Source organism: Carassius auratus, chromosome 28, assembly GCF_003368295.1.
Source record: "Carassius auratus strain Wakin chromosome 28, ASM336829v1, whole genome shotgun sequence".
In the NCBI taxonomy this organism is placed as follows: Eukaryota; Metazoa; Chordata; class Actinopteri; order Cypriniformes; family Cyprinidae; genus Carassius; species Carassius auratus.
Genome location: NC_039270.1, coordinates 4907255 through 4928582, shown reverse-complemented (window position 1 = coordinate 4928582; position 21328 = coordinate 4907255). Strand labels below are relative to the sequence as shown.

The 21328-nt window shown below is 42.7% G+C and overlaps 1 protein-coding gene across 1 annotated transcript in view; it reads left to right on the top strand.

Moving 5' to 3' along the window:
- Nucleotides 1–20212, top strand: part of LOC113047433 (uncharacterized) — a 66094-nt gene extending 45882 nt beyond the window's left edge. The window contains exons 7-16 of the mRNA XM_026208795.1: nt 7633–7683; nt 10044–10157; nt 11398–11538; nt 11809–11886; nt 12223–12321; nt 13760–13846; nt 14343–14444; nt 14530–14628; nt 14773–14807; nt 19651–20212. Coding sequence (XP_026064580.1) covers nt 7633–7683; nt 10044–10157; nt 11398–11538; nt 11809–11886; nt 12223–12321; nt 13760–13846; nt 14343–14444; nt 14530–14628; nt 14773–14807; nt 19651–19863 — 1019 coding nt within the window. The 3' untranslated portion in view covers nt 19864–20212. The remainder of the gene's footprint in view (nt 1–7632; nt 7684–10043; nt 10158–11397; nt 11539–11808; nt 11887–12222; nt 12322–13759; nt 13847–14342; nt 14445–14529; nt 14629–14772; nt 14808–19650) is intronic.
- Nucleotides 20213–21328: the final 1116 nt, after the last annotated feature.

Below are 21328 nucleotides of genomic sequence, written 5' to 3'. Positions count from 1 at the left end.
CTACGGGTTCAGCACGCTCTCGGAAGCTTCGTGTGTTGGCGAGACGGCGCTTCAGCGGCGGTCGTTCCTGTGTCGAGTGGATCTGCACACTTCAGGTTGCACTACCCCTGTCGTGTTGCAAGCGGCCATCCCCCCTGTGCGCCTCAGCACTGAAAGAGCATTTCCTAAAAGAGCAAATTCTCTCTAAAAGAGCTTCACGGGTGCGTCTTTGTAAAGACGACGGCTATGCTTTCCCGGGCCGCCGAGAGGGTAGGGCTCGAGTGGAATCCCCCACCGCGTCCCGAGCCCTCACGGCTGGATGATTGGTTTCTCGGGGTGGTGCGCGCTGGTTCTCAGCGCCCCACCCCAGTGCCTTTCTTTCCGGAAGTGCATGACGAGCTCACCAAGTCGTGGATGGCACCTTTTACTGCCAGAAACCAGCCGGTGGGCTCCTCCTCCCTCACCACCCTCGAGGGCGGTGCAGCGAAGGGGTATTCAGGAATCCCGTCGGGAAGGTCACCGCGAGTTCGCTGGGTCGTGCGATGTCCACATTAGTGGTCCAGGAGCGCCATCTGTGGCTGGGTCTGGCAGACATGAGGGACACCGACAAGGTCCGGTTTCTCAATGCCCCTGTGTCCCAGACCGGCCTCTTCGGCGACGCAGTCGAGATTTTGGCCCAGCAATTCTCGGCTGCCCAGAAGCAGACTGAGGCGATCCGACACATCCTGCCCCGGCGGGCAGCTGCTGCTATCTCTACCCACCCGCCGGCTGCAGTACCCCAGCCTGCTCGTCGCCGAGGGCAGCCCCCTGCATCCGCCCCTGCTCACGCGTCGCATCTGCAGCAGCCTCCAAGTGGTGCCGTTGAGCTGGGCACAGGCAGACTGCCCCTCCCGTCCTGGCCCCCGTCAAACCTGACGGTAAGCAGAAGAGCAAGAGGCCCTGGGACGGGTGACCCAGAGAGAGGTAGCTGCTTTCTGGGGGATGGTGTAGGCACCTCTCCCTCCCCTGGAGGAGGGCCAGGCGGAGAATTTGGAAATCTCGACCGGAGAGTAGTTTCCTCCCTCTCTGGGTCCCAGGAGGGCACGGAGAGTTGCGGACGGCCAAGCACCGGACCTCACTCATCCTCCTCCTTCGCCAGATGGCAGCTGCGGGCGGTTCGAGAGCGTCAACAAAGGCCCTACTCACGCACCCTCTGCCAACCCGTGGAACCAGGTGAGCCCTGCACCCCACACTCGCACCACACTCCGGCCTGCTCACAAGCCGCCCGAGTTGGGCCCCTGTGTTCCACCTCGCTGCCCCACTGCAGGTACGGCTGTGGTTCTGTTGGTCCCGCTTGTATGGTTCTTAGGCGCCTGGTCAGCGCTACCCAGCCCGTCTCGCTGGCTTCTGCGAACCATCAGCCTCGGCTATGCGATTCAGATCGCCCGGCTTCCCCCCAAGCTCTGCGGTGTCCGCTTCACTACAGTGGAAGCGTCCGATGCCCCTGTCTTGCGGAAAGAGATCGCAGTCCTACTGGCGAAGGCCGCGATAGAGCCGGTCCCTCCAGCCGATATGAGGAAGGGGCTTTACAGCCCGTACCTCATTGTACCCAAGAAAAGCGGTGGGTTACGACCGGTCTTGGATCTGCGAGTTTTGAATCGGGCCCTCTATCGGCTACAGTTCAAAATGTTGACACAGAAACGCATTTTCAGGTGCGTCCGTCCCCAAGATTGGTTTGCAGCGATCGACCTGAAGGACGTGTACTTTCATGTGTCCATACTTCCGCGCCACAGACCTTTTCTGCGGCTTGCGTTCGAAGGACTAGCATATCAGTACAAGGTCCTGCCCTTCCGGCTGTCCCAGTCTCCCTGTGTCTTCACGGAAGTCACGGAGGCAGCTCTCGTTCCTCTCAGAGAGCAGAGTGTTCGCATTCTCAATTGGCTGATACTAGCACAGTCTCGAGATCAGTTGTGCGAGCACAGGGATGTGGTGCTCCGGCACCTGAGCCTGTTGGGCCTTCAGGTCAGCTGGGAAAAGAGCAAACTCTCACCATTGCAGAGGATCTCTTTTCTCGGTATGGAGTTGGATTCGGTCGAACAGACAGCACGCCTCACAGAGGAACGTGCGCGGTCGGTGCTAGCCTGCTTGAATACGTCCAAGAGCAGGACGGCGGTCCCACTGAAACTCTTTCAGAGGCTCCTGGGGCATATGGTGGCCACAGCGGCACTTACACCGCTCGGCCTATCACATATGAGACCGCTCCGGCACTGGCTTATGGCCGAGTCCCGAGGTGGGCGTGGAAGCGCGGCACTCACCGGGTCCAAGTTACACCGGCCTGTCGCCAAACCCTCACTCCGTGGTCAGATCTGGCATTCCTATGGGCAGGGGTGCCCCTAGAGCAGATCTCCAGGCATGCTGTGGTTTACACGCATGCCTCCACCACCGCCGGGGGGGCCACGTACAACGGGCATGCAGTCTCAGGGGTTTGGACGGGCCCGCAGCTGCAGTGGCACATCAATTGCCTAGAGTTGTTAGCAACGCACCTTGCCTTGAACCGTCTCAAAGGTCTCTTACGAGGCAAGCCTGTGCTGGTCCGATTGGACAACACTGCGACTGTTGCGTACATCAACCACCAAGGTGGTCTGCGCTCTCATCGCATCTTGCAACTCGCCCGCCACCTCCTCCTTTGGAGTCAGAAGGTTCTGAGGTCACTTCGTGCTGTTCACATTCCAGGCCTGCTCAGTCGTACAGCCGACGAGCTGTCTTGAGCAATGCTCCCGGGAGAATGGCGACTCCATCCCCTGACGGTCCAGCTGATTTGGAGGCGGTTCAGAGCCGCTCAGGTAGACCTGTTTGCTGCTCCAGAGACCTCTCACTGCCAGGCTTTCTACTCCCTGACCGAGGGAACTCTCGGCACGGACGCACTGGCACACAGCTGGCCGCGGGACCTACGCAAGTATGCGTTTCCCCCAGTGAGCCTTCTCGCACAGACGTTGTGCAAAGTCCAGGAGGACGAGGAGCAAGTCTTACTAGTAGCGCCATATTGGCCTACTCGGACCTGGTTCCCCGAACTAGTGCTCCTCTCGACAGCCCCTCCTTGGCTGGTTCCTCTGAGGAGGGATTTACTGACTCAGAGACGGGGCACCATTTGGCACCCGCGTCCAGACCTTTGGAAACTCCATGTTTGGTCCCTGGACGGGACGCGGAGGTTCTAGGTGACCTACCCCAAGAGGTAGTTAACACCATCACTTCGGCAAGAGCACCGTCTACGAGACACGCCTATGCCTTGAAGTGGAACCTGTTCGTTGAGTGGTGTTCTTCTCGCCGAGAAGACCCCCGAAGATGCCCGATTGCGGCCGTGCTATCCTTTTTGCAGCAAGGGTTGGAGCGAAGGCTGTCTCCCTCCACCCTCAAAGTCCAGGTTGCCGCTATTGCTGCGTACCATGACCCTGTGAATGGGAAGTCTTTGGGTAAGCATGACCTCATCATCAGGTTCCTTAGAGGGGCCAGGAGGTTAAATCCATCCCGGCCCCCCTGTATACCCTCTTGGGACCTGTCTCTAGTGCTTAAATCACTACAGCAGGGCCCATTCAAGCCTTTGCATTCAGTTGAGCTAAAGTTTCTTTCATTGAAAACTGTGCTCCTGCTTGCACTGGCCTCCATCAAGAGGGTAGGGGACCTGCATGCATTTTCGGTCAACGATTCGTGCCTAGAGTTCGGGCCGGCTGACTCCCAGGTAATCCTGAGGCCCCGGCCTGGCTACGTGCCCAAGGTTCCCACTACACCCTTCAAAGACCAAGTGGTGAACCTGCAAGCGCTGCCCCTGGAGGAGGCAGACCCAGCCCTGGCTTTGCTTTGTCCTGTTCGAGCATTAAGGTGCTACGTGGACCGGACGCAAAGCTTCAGGACCTCAGACCAGCTCTTTGTCTGTTACGGAGGCCGGCAGAAGGGGAATGCCGTCTCTAAGCAGAGGATGGCCCACTGGATTGTGGATGCCATAACCCTGGCTTATCAGGCTCAGGATGTGCCCTGCCCGTTCAGGTTGCGAGCTCACTCAACTAGAAGTGTTGCTTCCTCCTGGGCGCTGGCTCGTGGTGTCTCGCTGACAGATATTTGTAGAGCTGCGGGCTGGGCGACCCCTAACACGTTCGCTAGGTTCTATAGCCTTCGTGTAGAGCCGGTATCCTCCTGTGTTCTCACCTCAAACGGGTAGTGGCACTGAGAGGCCCCGGTTAGTGTCGGCTTGCTAAAACTGCTCCAGAGTGTCCGTACTGTAGACCCTGTTGAGATCCTCCATCACCCTAGGCAGCTGGACGCGGCGGAACGTCCGGCGCCAGGCCTTCATGATGAATCCATGAGAACCATGGAAGGCTGGGCTCCATATTGAGACCTAAGCGGTACTCGTATGTGTATAGTCCACGGTATAGCCTTAGAGCCCGTGTTTCCCCAGCAGACTTCTGCCTTCCCAAGAGGGTTTTAATCACCTCAAATTTTTCCGTATACTCCTAAACGGATGCTATATGTGTATTTGCCTCCGAGACCTCCTTCGGGAAGGATGGGGCTTCCGCAGCATCCCGGCTCCAAGCGGACCGGGTACGTTTTCCCAGTGTTATCCAATCTCACCCAGTGAGGTAGTGCTTTGACAATGGTGAGTGGAGCTACTTGTTCTGAGCCCCGGCCTACACCTAATAGGGGCGCAGGCGGCTCGCACAGGGCACTGGAAGGGGCAGCACCCATGGCGCTTTGATAGGGATCCCATATTCGTCGGTCATCCGACGTGGCGTCGAGAGTGACCGACTGAAAGGGAACGTCTCGGTTACGTATGGTAACCCTCGTTCCCTGAAGGAGGGAACGGAGACGCCACGTCCCGTCGCCATGGTTTCTGTACCGCCGCTGAGCTGCCGGGTTCCCGGCTCGGCTCCTCAGCGAAAAACTGGTATGCATTGCACCTGCTGCCCTCTTATACTCACGCAGTGATCAGCGGCAGCTGGATGCAATAATTGCATGCCAATGTGCATTGGCTCGTTTAGTTTACACTCGAAGTAGATTGGTCTATCGAAGCGATATCCCATATTCGTCGGTCATCCGACGTGGCGTCTCCGTTCCCTCCTTCAGGGAACGAGGGTTACCATACGTAACCGAGACGTTTGTCCTGTGACAACTCTGCAGCATCTACGCACTGAGGTAATCAGTCTATATGTTCTGCAAAACCAGTCAACGGTGAAAATCGATAGTAGATTTATTTTAAAGTCCAACAGTTTAACACTAATATTGGACGTAATCGAACACGTTATATATAAAGTATTGAAAACAGGTAAGTTCATATATTTGGAGTAAAGTTGAAGTTGAACTGCCGCATCAGTCATACAGCGCTCCGGACCGTGTGCCTCATGATGAGACTGACATACCATCACAGAAACAAGAATAAGATGCATTCTAACATAACTGTGGCATTTAACTCAGTTAATGAGGGCTCGTTTAAAATATTGCACATATATAGGCCATTCAGATTAGTTGTTAAAGTGCAATGAAATACCTTATATCTGCAGACGATGTATGTCTGTTTGTGGATGGAGACTTTGTAATGGCCGAAACTATGTATTTTGCATAGTAGTCCTTCTACGTCATCACCACATAGAGTGTGTTATAATTTTAGTGATCAGTCTTTAAGAGAAGGACTACGTGAGAACTACTATGGATGAATTTTGTCTTTATTTTATTTGTAATGCCAAGAAAGAGTTAATCTCTCATGTATGAGAAGAGCGCGTTGCCATGTTCCAGCCATTAAATGTGTGGGACACCAACTCGTTGTTTTCTATCTCTTACACTTCATGGATTTAATGAGTTATCCGAGTCAAAGTGTTACAACTTCACCAAATACATGCTCTAATCCTCTATTGCGTGCTCACGCGCAATAGCTGTGCAATTTGATAGCCAAATTATAATAGCCCGCCTAATATAAATAATAATAGATATTATTATTATAATCTAATACATAAATAGGAGAATGAGTCTAATATCGTCTTGATTATCGACATAGAATTCTGCTTATGTTGATATCTCTGACTATTGCTGATACACGATTCTATCGTCTTTCGGCCCAACCCTACGTTGTATTTTGCATAAGGTTGTATTATATCAGAGAAATCAAATCTCATGAAAGAGCTTCCACGATGTCAGTTATCCTCTGTAAACATGACCGTAACAGTATTTAATAGACAACATGTGGAGCGAGCATGAGATTTACGATATCAGATTTAATTTAATTCATACCAAAGCATTGCAAATAAAACGTCTGGTTTTCTGGAATGTAAAGAAAGGAAGGGGAGAGTGGGGACAGTCCTGAGGTTAAGAAATTCACTGTCACGGGGTTGACGAGACGTGAGATCCCCATGTGCAAGCTTTTATTGAACAAAGATGTGGTCATAACAGGCATGGGTCAAACAATGGCAAACAGGTATATAGAGGGCAAGACGCAATAATAACCCAGGGGCAAGTGTGGGTCTTCGATAAGCGAACAATATTCAGACAGGGTAATCTAAAAATAAGTCTAAAAAACCAGGTAAACAATCCAAGGACAAAACACGAAGGCAAGACAAGGCAGGAAACGAGACAACATGGGCTAAACAATACTCAGCAGTTTGAAAGTGTGATCTGAGTGAGTTTTATATAGTTAATGTGTGATTGGTTTCAGCTGTGTGTGTTATCAGTGCAATGGATGGCGGTGAGTGAACGGAAGTTCCTAGACCAGATTCTTGAGATTCATGCTGGGCGATCCTGTGAAGCATGAAGCCAGGGGAACATCAGTATAATTCTGTCCATTTAACTGATTCGATTATCAGTTTATGCATTAAACAGTCATGGTGTCCTGCTGTGTCTGTCACTGGAACCTTACCAGATACAACGTTCTGTTGTTCATTTAAACATTATCGCTGTTCCTTTTATACTTGTTCTGGAGGCCTGGAGCTCGCTAGCTAAATTACTTTCTTCCTGTGAAACATGAAGCGGGTCATCAGGGGACAATCAACTATTTGCTGGCATGGTTCTAAACAAAAGGGTTTTGATTGGATTACGTTACTCATATTTCATATTCAGTTACAGTTGCAGCAGTTTGAGAGAGAAGGTCAGCTACTCGTCCGCGGGAATGCGTATCTGACTATAATCTCATATAGCCTAAAACACACTCTCACACGTTTATTATTTTAACGTTTTGAGAGAAGTAAAATTTACATATGGGGTTTAATCAACCAGATGCCTTTACACTTGTTTAGTTTCATCTGGAATAAATCACAGACCATCTCCTGAAGTGATTTGAGCAATTGGATTTATATCCATCTCAAATGCGTTTCGGAGAGCTATAACACCTGGTCTTGTCACGATCGGATAGCTATCCAATCAGAAAAACACATGAAGTGACCAGGTGTAAACAGTCCCATAGATATCTACAATACCCAACATAGAACAGACTAGAACTTAAGTAGTGAGCACATGAGGATAATTAATGATACACAGTTGAATCAAAGGGGAGGAAGGAAGACTAAGACCATAACATAACACAAACTGTGACAGGATGAGTATAAATAGCCTCTGCCAACAAGGTGGCCTATTTGTACTCGGTTTAAATTGACACTGATACAGAGAATTTAAGCTACCCCAAATCATTTTTGTTTGCAGATTTAGCTCTTCAATCTGAATATTTCCTGGAAATAGTCGTTTATTCTTCAGGTTGGTAAATCTAAATGCTATAACACATGATGTCATGTTTATCATGCTGTCATTCATGCACAAAAAAAGTTTCAATAATCTGCAGCGACCAAAAATTGCATGTACCCGGTATTAGGGCTGTGAAAAAAATCGAATGCTATTTTCATGCACATCTCATCAGTAAAGATGCTCCTGTAATTAGAAGTATATCTCCAGCACGTGCATTCAGATCAGGGTTGCCAGGTTTTCACAACAAATCCTGCCCAGTTGCTTCTCAAAACTAGTCCAAAACTAGTCCAATCGCGCTTCCAGAAGGTTCCCCGATAAAACATTGCTTCCCAGGGTAAAATATACGTATTTTAGCAGGGTTGCCTTGGTAAATTTCGCATTTTAGGGGCTAAATATCACGTTATTTGTATTGGGGTCGCTTTGACCCGCGGGCATGAAAAACAACCACAAACTTGGCAACACCGGTTGGCATTTACTACACCGAGCCGTAATTCACTGACAATCTACACAAAATCGATGTTAAAATCGCAGGCGATTCTTTGTCGATTTTGAAAACGATTTTATGTTAGTTGTCATAGACTACGGCTCTGTGTAGTAACTGCCGCTCCACCTGAACCAGTGTTGCCAAGGCTGCGGTTGTTTTTCATGTCCGCGGTTTGAAGCAACCCCAATACCAATAACATGATATTTAGCCCCTAAAATGCTAATTTTACCAGGGCAACCTTTACAAAAAAATTATATTTTAAAGAGCCAGTAAGATGAAAATTCTAAGCTTCCTATCACTGTTTATAAGTCCTGTACAATAGGTTTAAATCCATCCAAGGTTAAAAAACATTGTCATTTTGTCAAACTATCATTTTAAAATTACCTCAATTCTCAAGAGATCCCCAAACGGTTCGCGCGAAGCTGTTCAAATGATTCTGTTTCCTTAAACCCCACCTTTCGGTAGCATACTGTGTTCTCATTGGTCAACTAACATAAGCAGTTTGGATTGGTTGTTCCGCACACACCTCCATGGTAAACTATGCGTTAGCATCTGTTTGGGGTGAATTATGTCTTATTCCTCTCACCGCGAAGCAAACAGTAAAATAAAAAAACTTGAACAGTCTCGCTGCTTTTTCTTCTGTGTGTGCGTATTCAAGCCGCGCGCTTCAGTTTGAATCTGAATAGCGCGTTCAGCGCGGGGGTGTGGTCACATTAGATATAAAGAAGGGAGGCGTGAAAAACAGACATCGCGTTGTTTTCATATGGATTACTTTATCACAGAATATCTGTTTTCGGCAGCACTTGTTTAGTTTTAAAGTAGACATGTCAAGCTTTCTATAGATATCTCTCTAATGTCTCTTCGTTGAGTATTCACTGAGCTACAGTTCATTTTAATGACGTGTTTGTACATGACGATCAGCGCAGACAGGCTGCAGACAGCACACATACTGATAAGATGCCACATAACTTCAATATCATACTTCGCGTTGTGATTCGGAGATGCTTGTTGGTCTAAATAAAGGTGGTAATGAACCCTCTTTTATGGCCAAAAGCTTTGAAAATCCCGCTGTACTCACCGAGATTAGAAAAGCAGTTATCAGTGAAATGTTGTGAACACAACAAAAGGGATTTGTTGTACTGCTCTGGTATTGTGGTGAAAATGAATTTTAGCCATTGGTTCTTCTGATCTTCATTCTTTGGCAGTGAAAATAAAACAAACTTGCCTTTACAATTAAAAACACACTGTCTCCTCGACATGATCCTCTCACACCAACCAGAGCGTCTGTGTGTGGGGGGGGGCAGGTCAGAGTTCCGTTTCTCCCAAGACGGTAGGCGGAGATTATTATGCAAAGTGTTCCTAGTGACGTACATAGAGATGGGCAAAAGATTTGAAATCTATAACGACTCGTTTCAGCGATTCAGAGTCGACTCCTTACTTTAGAAGCCAATAACTTTATAAATCGTGTACTTTTTGGTTTAATTGTTTGCACATTGTTTACACTGATGGACAGCTACATCATACACTGTAATACAGGTAATTTTTGATTTCCCATCTGTGTGGCTCTTTAACCCCGGGAAGCAATTTTTATCGGGGAACCTCCCGGAAACGCAATTGGGCTAGTTTTGGACTAGTTTTAAGAAGCAACTGGGCAGGATTTGTTGTGAAAACCTGGCAACCCTGATCTGAACACACGTGCTGGAGATATACTTCTAATTACAGGAGCGTCTTTACTGATGAGATGCGCATGAAAATGGCATTCGATTTTTTGCACAGCCCTACCCGGTATTACTACTTTATTTTCACTTGAAAGTCATGATTTAGTATGATTCTTCATGTGTTTAGTGTTGAATTTCTCAACATAAGTTGTTCATTAATATTCCTTCAGTTCTTTTCAGCAAAGCCTTGGGATCAATGGTGCATTATAATGCCTCTGATAGAGTCTTAATGGTCATTATATTTGGATTCATGATTATGCTCTGTGTCATCTACTTCATTTACTGTAAGTCTTTCCATTAGTTTGTAAAGACAGCATTTTCAGCTTATGAGTAATTGATTATATTAGAGATGCACCAATATATTGGCCAATAATTGGTAGAATTGTTATCGGCTGATAAAAGCAATTATTCACACTAGTTTAAAAACAGCAGAGTATCAGGGCCAATACATTATGTCAATCAAAGGAGGGCAGGAAATGCATTGAATTTATTAAGGCCCTGTCCACACGAACGCTGTTATTTTTTAAAATTGCAGCTTTTTCTATGTGGTTTGGCCATTTGTCCAAACGCAAACACAGGGCCAGGTTAAAGATTTTCAAAAACTCTGTTTGCAGTGTAATCACGTAAACATTGAAACCAGAGTTTTTGGCTTGTGACGTTGGAGCATGCACTGTTATCTCCACCTACTGGAAACATTTTCACACTACTGATTGGCCAACATGGCTTTACGGTTGAGGTTATATCGCTCCCTATTGGTTTGGCATGCTCTTGCATCAGAGCATGCGTTTGCGTTTTAATGTGGACAGTTAAAAAACGGAAGAAGGAAAAACTCTGTTTATAAAAAATACCTGTTGACGTGTGGCCTTAGAAACCTCACCAGTTTGAGGTTCAATATTAATAGTAATTTTATGAATTAATAACTGCCAGAAAGAAGTAATTTTATCTTCAGAATTTAATGTCAGTTAATATTAAATTAATATGAATAATATTAATGTGTTTATGTGTTTAGAACTGATACCAGTTACTCTGAAACAATTTGTCACAAAAGTTTATTTGGATTTCTTATTTAAAAAAAAAAAACTTAATTATTACTATAAAAAAACACACCAAACTATAGGTATTGTTATTGTTATCAGCAGATATCACTCTGAATAATCAGCCACTGGTATCAGTGGAGAAATTTGAATTGGTGCATCTCTAATATATGTATACTCACACACATTATAATTTTTCTACTACCTTTTAATCTTGTTAGGTGTTCAGAAGAATATTATATAAATGTGAATATCTCCATCTCATACTTTAAACAATCACTAGACTGTGAAGCAGTAGTTCAGTAAAATTGTGTGTGAAGTATCAATTCTCCAATTAATACTATGTAAAATTAATATATTCTGATGGAATTGGATCAATACTCCCATTCCAGCATGTCTGCAACTTTTAATAATGCTAATTATTTTAACCCCTTAATTTAATGTTGAACTGAAGTACTTAGAATTATTTTTTTTTTTTTACATTTTGTAGTATTGACTGAAAAGTCATGCCATGGAGAGATATCAGAATGTATATGGGTTAAATCAACAGCTGTTGCTGCATTCATTACTTTTATTCTACCTTCATTACACGTCACCCTCCTGTACATTGCTTTTGGAGCTGCCAGAGGAGGTTAGTAAACCTTTATCAAATCTATGACATTTCTGAATTTACAATATTGAGAGAGAAAAAATAAAATAAAACATAGATCACATTTTTGAGAACAAACAGCACAATGAGAATTAGCCTCACAGTAATAAAATCTGATTTATTATAAGATACTTTATTAAGTAGCAAAAGGTTAAAGAGAGATGAAAAATAATGGTTTGTGATTACAATGACATTACAATGTCCTTTTTTTGTCAGAAATCTTACTTGAACATTGTTAATTTTTGTTTTTAGGGTTTCTTGTTGCCATAATTTTCCCAATAACCTTTTTTATGTCATTCTTCTGTTTGGCTGACGTAAACAAGGGGAAATGTAAGTATGTTAACTCATCTGTCTATAGTTCTATGTGATACTGAGAAAATTCACTTTCAGTTTAAAAGAGACATTTCACCTAAAAATTAAAATTGGGTAACTGTGTCTGTAAAACTTTTAATTTAAAAAACTGTTTCCATACATTTGGAATTTCAATAGTCAGAGTTTATGGATCAATTCTCTGACTGAATCAGAACTTTTTTACTTTAACTTATTTGTTGTTCTATTTTATATCTTATATCTTTTCCTTGATTGTCTTCATGTTTGGTGTTTTTGACTTCATGCTTCAAGAGTTTTAAATGGCTTGTTGACTAAAAACATTCAAATATTTTTCAGGTTCAGTTTTACTCCGTAAAACTGCATGGATAACCTTCACATTTATAATGATGGTAGTAGTGATTTATTTCTGCATTGAAACAATGAAATTTGAAAAAGGTATAGACCCAGTTTATACTTCTAATATTAGAAAGTAAAGTAGGGGAAATATTTATTTGATACCCTGCTGAAGTTTGCCCTATTACAAAGAAATGAAGTTTTTATGGTAGGTTTATTTTAATGGATAGAGACAGAATACCAACCAAAAAAATCCAGACAAAAACACATTATATAAAGGTTAGAAATAGATTTTCATTTCAGTGAGTGAAATAAGTATTTGATCCCTAAGCAAAACATGACTAACTACTTGGTGCAGAAACCCTTGCTGGCAAGCTTAGAGGTAAGGAGTGTCATGTTGGTTGGTCAGCAGGTTTGCACACATCTGAGGAGGAATTTTAATCCATTCCTCTTTACAGATCCTCTCTTAATCCTTAAGGCCACTTGGCTGTCGTTTGGCAACTCAAAGTTTCAGGATTGAGGTCTGGAGACTGGCTAGGCGTTATGACCTTGGCGGTATGTTTCGGTAATTGTCATGCAGGAAGACCCATCCATGACCCATCTTCAGTGCTCTGGCTGAGGGATGGAGGTCCTCGTCAAAGATTCTACAGTGGATGTCTCCATCCATTTGCCCCTTAAATGTGGTGAAGTCGTCCTGTACCCTTAGCAGAAAAGCCCCCGCAAAGCATGTGTCCACCTCCGTGCTTGACTGTAAGGATGTTGTTCTTGGGGTCATAGTCAGCATTTCTCTTACTTCGAGTCGAGTTAATGCCAAAATGCTCAACTGACCACAGCATTTTCTCCCAAGCTTTTTTAAAATCATTTAGATGTTCTTTGGCAAACTTTAAATGGGCCTGTACATGTGGCTTCTTGAGCTAGTGGACATTGTGGGCGTTGCAGGATTTCCAGTATTGTTAATATGTTGTTCCAAGGATGTTACCGGTTTTGCTTGGTAACTCTGGTACCAACTGCATTAAGATAATTTACAAAGCTCCTCCTGTGTAGTTCAGGGCTGACCCTGACTTTTCTCATGATCATCCTTACCCCATGAGGCAAGATCTTGCACGGAGCTCCAGACCGAGGAGGATTGATGGTTGTTTTGTATTTCTTCCATTTCCGAATAATCGCACCAACAGTTGTCTCATTCTCACCAAGCTTCTTGCTGATGGTCTTGACGCCTATTCAAGCCTTGTGCAGATCTACAAACTTGTCTCTGACATCCATTGACAGCTCTTTGGTCTTGCCCATGGTGATGGGAGAGATTGGAAAGGAAGATACAGATTGTGTGGACAGGTGTCTTATACACCTAACCATCTGACATTAGGAGTAACTTCATTACTTTGTAAGTGGGCAAACTTACAGAATCAGCAGAGTATCAATATTTTATAATATTTAATAAATATTTCCCCCACTGTATAATAACTTCATTTTATATCTCTGACTGATAAAAAGGTTAATCTTAATTAATTAATTAATTTCTTTAATATATATCTGTTCACAGATGTTTTTGCAGGATGGATCTGTATGACTGTATTTCAGCAAGCGCTGTGGATGATTGCAATATATAATCATAGTAATGAAAATCTAGGTACTGTATAAATTATCTACTTACAATAACTTTGCAATTTGTTCATTTTCAATTTCAGTGTCTTGTTTTAAAAATAACTTGTATGATTGTTATGGCTCACTTTAAAGATCAAAGCGGCCCAAATTTCAGCTTTAAAAATGTGGCTTAAATACCCAAAGAAAATATCAAATTTGATGAATACAGTACAGAATATAAAACTATCACAAATATACAAAGGGCAGATGTGAAGTATTTGGAAGTGAAGCATTAATTTTGACAGATCTTTAGTTAGAAAAGAGTGTAGTGAGTAAATGAAACTGAATTTACAATTGCAATTCATATCCAAGGAGTAAGGGTAAATTTATACACCTGTTAAAACTACTGGTCTGCCAAATTAAAATCAATCAAAACTAATTGGACAAGCATCTGAGGATTTTTTTTTTTTTTTTTTTTTTTGCCACAAGACATCTGCATTTTAAACAAATAATGTAACAGATAAATTTACATGAATCTGCAGATCTAACCCTCACCTTTAAAAAGATTTTGTATGCATTGGGATCCATTGGTGTTGTTTTGCTGAATGCTGTTGCACTGATTACAGAAATGATGCTAAAAACAGGTGAGCAAGCACACCACTTACATCAATTTGACATTATTTAACAAAACTGTCATAAAGATTGATTTGAATAATATTTTATCCTCAGTTAATGGTGAGCGTGCAGTTGGCGATTTGAGAATTGTTGTCTTCTCCTCTGAAAGCATCTTTACTCTTTCTCTGCTGATTTTGCTCATGTTTGGATGCTGTAAGTACAACAATGTTCAAGGCAGATATTTCTATCACACTGTATTTTTCTGACTTTGAAAGCATTTTTCACATTAATTCTGTGCATCAGTTGTGGTTTATTTATTGATTTAACATATTTTGTCTTGCTGCTCTTAACAAACAGGTATTTCAGACACGAAGTCTCTGAAGTGTTGTCAGGTTAGTGTCACTGTACTTAGATTTACTGGTAACACTTTACAATAAGGTCCCATTAATGTAAGTTAAAGGGTTAGTTCACCCAAAAATGAAAATTATGTCATTAATAACTCACCCTTATGCTGTTCCAAACATGTAAGACCTCCTTTTATCTTCGGAACACAGTTTAAGATATTTTAGATTTAGTCCGAGAGCTCTCAGTGCCTCCATTGAAGCTGTGTGTACGGTATACTGTCCATGTCCAGAAAGGTAAGAAAAACATCATCAAAGTAGTCCATGTGACATCAGAGGGTCCGTTGGAATTTTTTGAAGCATCGAAAATACATTTTGGTCCAAAATTAGCAAAAACAATGACTTTATTCAGCATTGTCTTCTCTTCCGTGTCTGTTGTGTGAGAGATTTCAAAACAAAGCAGTCTGGATTTCCGGTTCGCGAACGAATCATTCAGTTCACCAAATCGAACTGAATCATTTTAAACGGTTCGCATCTCTAATACCAGTAATCCACAAATGACTTAAGATGTTAACTTTTTTTAAATGTGGCTGACACTCCCTCTGAGTTCAAACAAACCAATCAAGGTCTTATTATGTATGCTTGAAACTTCGGAGCAGGTGTGTTGAGGTAAATTGGAACTAAACTCTGCAGGACACTGGACCTCCAGGACTGAGTGTGGTGACCATCTTGCCTCTGTGGTGACCCCTCAACAAAACCTAACCTGAAGTTTCAAGTATACCAAGCAAGACCTTGCTTAGCTGGTTTAGATATGTTTAATTAGGGTTGGAGCTGAACTCTGCAGGACACTGGCCCTCCAGATACAGGTTTGGTGGCCCCTAACGTAGGGGAATATAATACAAACAGTCTTTGTTCGATGTTCAATTTTTTTTATAAAGCACTTAAAAAAAAACTTAGTATACCAAAGTTACACTGATCCAATCACACAATAAACACGTCATTAGAAAACCACAATCACAAAACATTAAAAGCAGGAGTAAAAAGATAAGTTTTTAAAATACTTTTGAACTCAGACACTGCGGAAGCTATTCTGATGGATAATGGCAAATTATTTCAGTTTGGGGCCAGCTGGATTGTGTACTACACTCAGCTCAGAGAGATGTGGAGGAGAAAGGTTGTTTAGAGATTAGTACACGAATAACATAATTAAAGAATTACTTTAATCCAATAAATCCAACAGATTTTGGAAACTCAGGAGAAAAAATAACAACCAAGAGGGGTGCAGATGGGCTTTGAGATTAGAGATTAACAAGTAAAGGAAACGCCAAACTAGAGAACAATGTAAGCTAAGTGAATGAATGAATGAGGGATTTATATTGCTCTTCATTGTGTATTGCTGTACAATCATTAGGTTTCATCAACAGAATATAATTGTTTTAGTTTATGTTAGCTCAGGACCACGATAAATTTTAATAATATATATTACATGTTGATATTAACATTAACTAATGGTTAATGTTTTAGGAAAATTATCTAGTGTTATTTAATTTTAGTACTGTACTTAACTAACAAACTAATGAAACCTTATTGTAAAGTAGTACTTTTAAAGTATTTACTGCATGCATTTAATGTAAATTCAATAATTACACACATCCGTTCTAAAATAAGTGAGTTAGCATTCCATCCACTGATACAGAACAGAACATCTCGGTTACGTACATAACCCTTGTTCCTGATGGAGGGAATAGAGACGTTATTTTAAATGACATATGGGGTCTCACTTGGGAGGCCAATCATCTCTGAGTTTAAGAGAAAACGCCAATGAAAATTGGCTAGTGAATTTCACATACCTGAACCACTCCCCGTGTCTACAGGTATAAATAGGTGACAGGTGCATCCACTCTTTTTATGCTTAGGAGCCAAGAACTTGTCCCGGCAACAGTGAATGGTTCATTTTACTAGTTAGACTTTTTCCAAACTATAATTCCTGACTAAATGTAGAATCAAGTGAAACATTATGAAGTTTCAATAACAATATATAATACTATTCCATTCAAAAGTTTGATGTAAATAATATAAATGTAACTGTAACAAATGTAACAAACAATGCTGTTCTTTCAATTTATCCCCCCAGCCCCAAAAAAAACCTGAAAAATATTCTCAGCTCTTTTCAACATTAAAAATAATAATATTAATGGTGATGATGATAATAACAATAAATGTTTTTTTTTTTTTTTTGTAGAAATAAGATTGTTAAAAGTTTTTCTGAAGGATTGTGTGACTGGAGTAATGATGCAAAAAAATCAGCCTTGAAAGTCAGCTTTGATTGTTCCTAATAAACTGTTTAACTGCACACGCAAGTGAATTTTAAATTATGTTGTGGGATAATTAAATATATTCTAAATAAGTTACAAACATAAAATTATATTCATTTATTTTGTCCTCACATTCTTTCTTGTGACTCCTCCCTCTCAGACACAAACCTGACTGAATGGCTCATTATACAGCTCATTAAGCAGCCCTTTGTCTTCTCAGGTGTAAATCACAATGATATTCATGATAGTTGACGCCTACTCACATATGACTTTTACCATCAAAAGTGTCTTAGAAAATTTAAATCAATATATTGTTTTCTGTGAATGAGTAAACAAGATGATTTTCACATAATTTAGAAAGAAAAATTCTAGGCTACAAGCTCAAGTTCTCAAAAATCCCGGGAACCAATACATCAACACATACAGAACATACATCATGTTTTATTGCCTTATTCAAGTGATATAACATTATTAATTTTTCACTAACCATGCATAAAGTTGAATTGAACTGATGCATCAGTCATACAGCGCTCCAGACTGTGCACCTCATGATGAGACAGACACACCGCTACAGAAACAAGAAAGAGATGCATTCAAACATAACTTTGGCATTAAACTCCGTTAATGAGGGCTTGTTTAAAATATTGCACATATATAGGCCATTCAGATTAGTTGTTAAAGTGCAATGAAATACCTTAATCTGCAGACGATGTACATCTGTTTGTGGATGGAGACATTGTAACGGCCAAAACTATGTATTTTGCATGCATCACATTATAGTGCGGAGTGCATGAAAATAATAAGGCGGCAAAGCGATATCATCCATAGTGGTTCTCACGTAGTCCTTCTACGTCATCACCACATAGTGTGTTTAGTGATCAGTCTTTAAGAGAAGGACTATGTGAGAACCACTATGGATGAAAAGTTCACTCTGCTGCCTTGTTATTTTGTCTTAACTTTATTTGTAACACCAATAAAGAGTTGATCTCTCGTGTATGAGAACAGTGAGTTGCCGTGTTCCAGCCATTAAATGTGTGGGACACCAACTTGTCATTTTCTATCTCTTTCATTTCATGGATTTAACGAGTTATCTGAGTCAAAGCATTACAACTTCTTCAGCGACAGGCTCTAAACCTCTTTTGCGTGCACGCTGTGTGTGTGTGAAATGCGGTGCTGAAGTGAAAAAGCTGGGCAGTTTGATAGCCGAATTATAATAGGCCGCCTAATAAAATTAAAAATAATAATAGTTGTTATCATTATTATTTAATACATTCATAGGAGAATGAGGCTAATATCATCTTGACTATCGACAGAAACATCTGCTTATGTCGATATCTCTGACTATCGTCGATACATGATTCTATCGTCTACTGGCATAACCCTATCATGCCTCCCCAGGGACCGGCCATCCACTGCATGATGGGCAATGACAGGCACATACACTTTCAAGGTGGAGGGTGACAGCCTGAGGTCCCTCCTCAGGGGGATGCGGCAGGTAGGGGCTGTCACGAGGAGCATGAGTTCCGAAAACCATTTTGGTGTGGGCCAGTAAGGCGCAACCAACAGGACCCGTTCCTCATAATCTCTGACATTTCACAGTGTCTGTGCGAGTAGGCTCACTGGGGGAATGCATACTTGGGTAGGGTAGAGCCCAAGACCAGCTTAGCCGCACTCTACATTGAGAACCAATCACACAGCCATAAGCACTCAGGGCTGGATGGTGTATTCACCTCCAACCTGATGCTCACAGCTGCCCGAGCAAGCATGGATGGCAACTCTGGGTCCGAATCTTCATCCACAGAGGTCAACAGCCCATCCCCCGATGCTGCAATCGACATCTGATCCGGCGGCCGTAAACTGAAGGACATGCTGGGACTGCCGTAAGACAGCCCAGCAGAAATCACTCAGCAGCCGCACAGGACAAGCACTGGGGAAGGGGTGAGAGGTCCATGGGGCATGGCCCAGCGGAGAAGCTTTCACTGTCACCCTCAAATCTCTCAGAGCACTAGCTGGCGGTCCTCTGCTTGTGGCAGAGTAACTGGAACGGGTAGTTTCAGATTGGTCTGCTGCTTTCCCTTTAAGAAAGGAGAGATGCTATCGCAGCGTTGCAATGGTCACACACGCAGTGTGTTTAAAAAGACGCAAATCATCCGTTTTTTTTGTTGAAGCACCCACGGGAATCGCTGAATGGGACATCGCTGTTCGCGCCATACCGCCAACCAGAACAGCTTCCAGACACACAGCAGTTGAATGGCTTTATTTAGTATAACCGCTATTCATACCACCACTCAGCTCCGAAGCAAAAATCTGAATGAGTGAATGCACCTCAGGTATGTAAAATCCACCAGCCAATTTTCATTGCCATTTTCTCTTAAGCACAGAGATGATTGGCCTCCCAAGTGAGACCCCATATGTCGTTCGATGTCACTCGTAGTGACCAACAGATAGGGAACCACTATTCTCAGGTTAATTTCTTATAAACAGATGTACTGATTTTTTTTATCTACAATAGATATTTACTTTATATTGAACAGTTGTCTTATGAATAAAGTTTTTTAAAACTTTTGTCTTTATCCTAGACCCAGAATGCAGCAGCATCTGATGAAACTCCAGCCACTGGATCAAACCAAAATCAATATGCAACAGAATCACATGAAATGAATCCTGTACTGAATCAAGATCAGGAGCCTGGTGTGAGTGACGTGGCAAAAATGAATACAGATTCAGGTGAATCACAAACATTCAGTGAGGGGAAAAAACTCAGATTGATCCCACATTTCCTTAAACTCTGAGTGCTGCACTGCTTAAAAAAAGGAAAACAATAAGTCAACCTATAACAGTCAACTTAAGTTAATTCACCTGATATGCCTCATGGCTAAAAAGGAATGTAACAGAAATAGGGACATATGAGAAAGCCAAAACTGAATGCAAAAAATTAAAGTGAACTATACGGAACCTTTTGAAAAAGAAAAAAAAAAATCCTTCAGATAGCGGATTATAGTTCTAGGGGGCAGAGGCACACAAATAGGGTGGCTGAAGCCCACCTAAAAGTGTCTAGAACCGTCCCTGTAGTACAGCACTATACAGTATCTCACAGAAGTGAGTACACCCCTCACATTTTGTAAATATCTTATTATACCTTTTCATGAGACAACACTGAAGAAATTACACTTTGCTACAATGTAAAGTAGTGAGTGAACAGCTTGTATAACTGTAAATTTGCTGTCCCCTCAAAATAATTTTAATGTCTAAATCGGTGGCCACAAATGTGAGTAAACCCCTAAGTGTATATGTCTAAATTGGGCCCAATGTGTCAATATTTTGTGCTCCCACCATTATTTCCCAGCAGTGCCTTAACTCTCTTGGGCATGGAGTTCACCAGAGCTTCACAGGTTGCCACTGGAGTCCTCTTCCAGATGATAGAGACCTTGCGCTCCTCCACCTTCTGTTTGAGGATGCCCATGCTTGACCAATCCATCACCTTTACCCTCAGATTCCACTAATCCATGTCCTTAGTCCGCTTGTCTTCAGCAAACTGTTTGCAGGCTTTCTTGTGCATCATCTTCACAAGAGGCTTCCTTTTGGGATGACAGCCATATAGACCAATTTGATGCAGTCTGAGCACTGACAGGCTGACCCCCCCATCCCCTTCAACCTCTGCAGCAATGCTGGCAGCACTCATACATCTATTTCCTAAACACAACCTCTGGATATGAAGCTGACCACGTGCACTCAACTTCTTTGGTAGACCATGGGGACTCCTGTTCTGAGTGGAACCTGTCCTGTTAAACCGCTGTATGGTCTTGCCCACCGTATTGCAGCTCAGGGTCTTATCGATCTTCTTATAGCCTACGCCATCTTTATGTAGAGCAAACATTATTTTTTCAGGTCCTCAGAGAGTTCTTTGCCATGAGGTGCCATGTCGAACTTCCAGTGGCCAGTATGAGAGAGTGAGTGCAATAACACCATATCTAACACACCTGCTCCCCATTCACACCTGAGAACCTTGTAAGACTAATTAGTCACATGACACTGGGGAGAGAAAATGGCTAATTGGGCCCAATTTGGACATTTTCTCTAAGGGGTGTACTTACTTTTGTGGCCAGAGCTTTAGACATTAATGGCTATGTGTTGAGTTATTTTGAGGGGACAGCAAATGTACACTGTTATACAAGCTGTACACTCACTACTTTACATTGAAGCAAAGTGTAATTTTTTCAGTGTTGTCACATGAAAAGATATAATAAAATATTTACA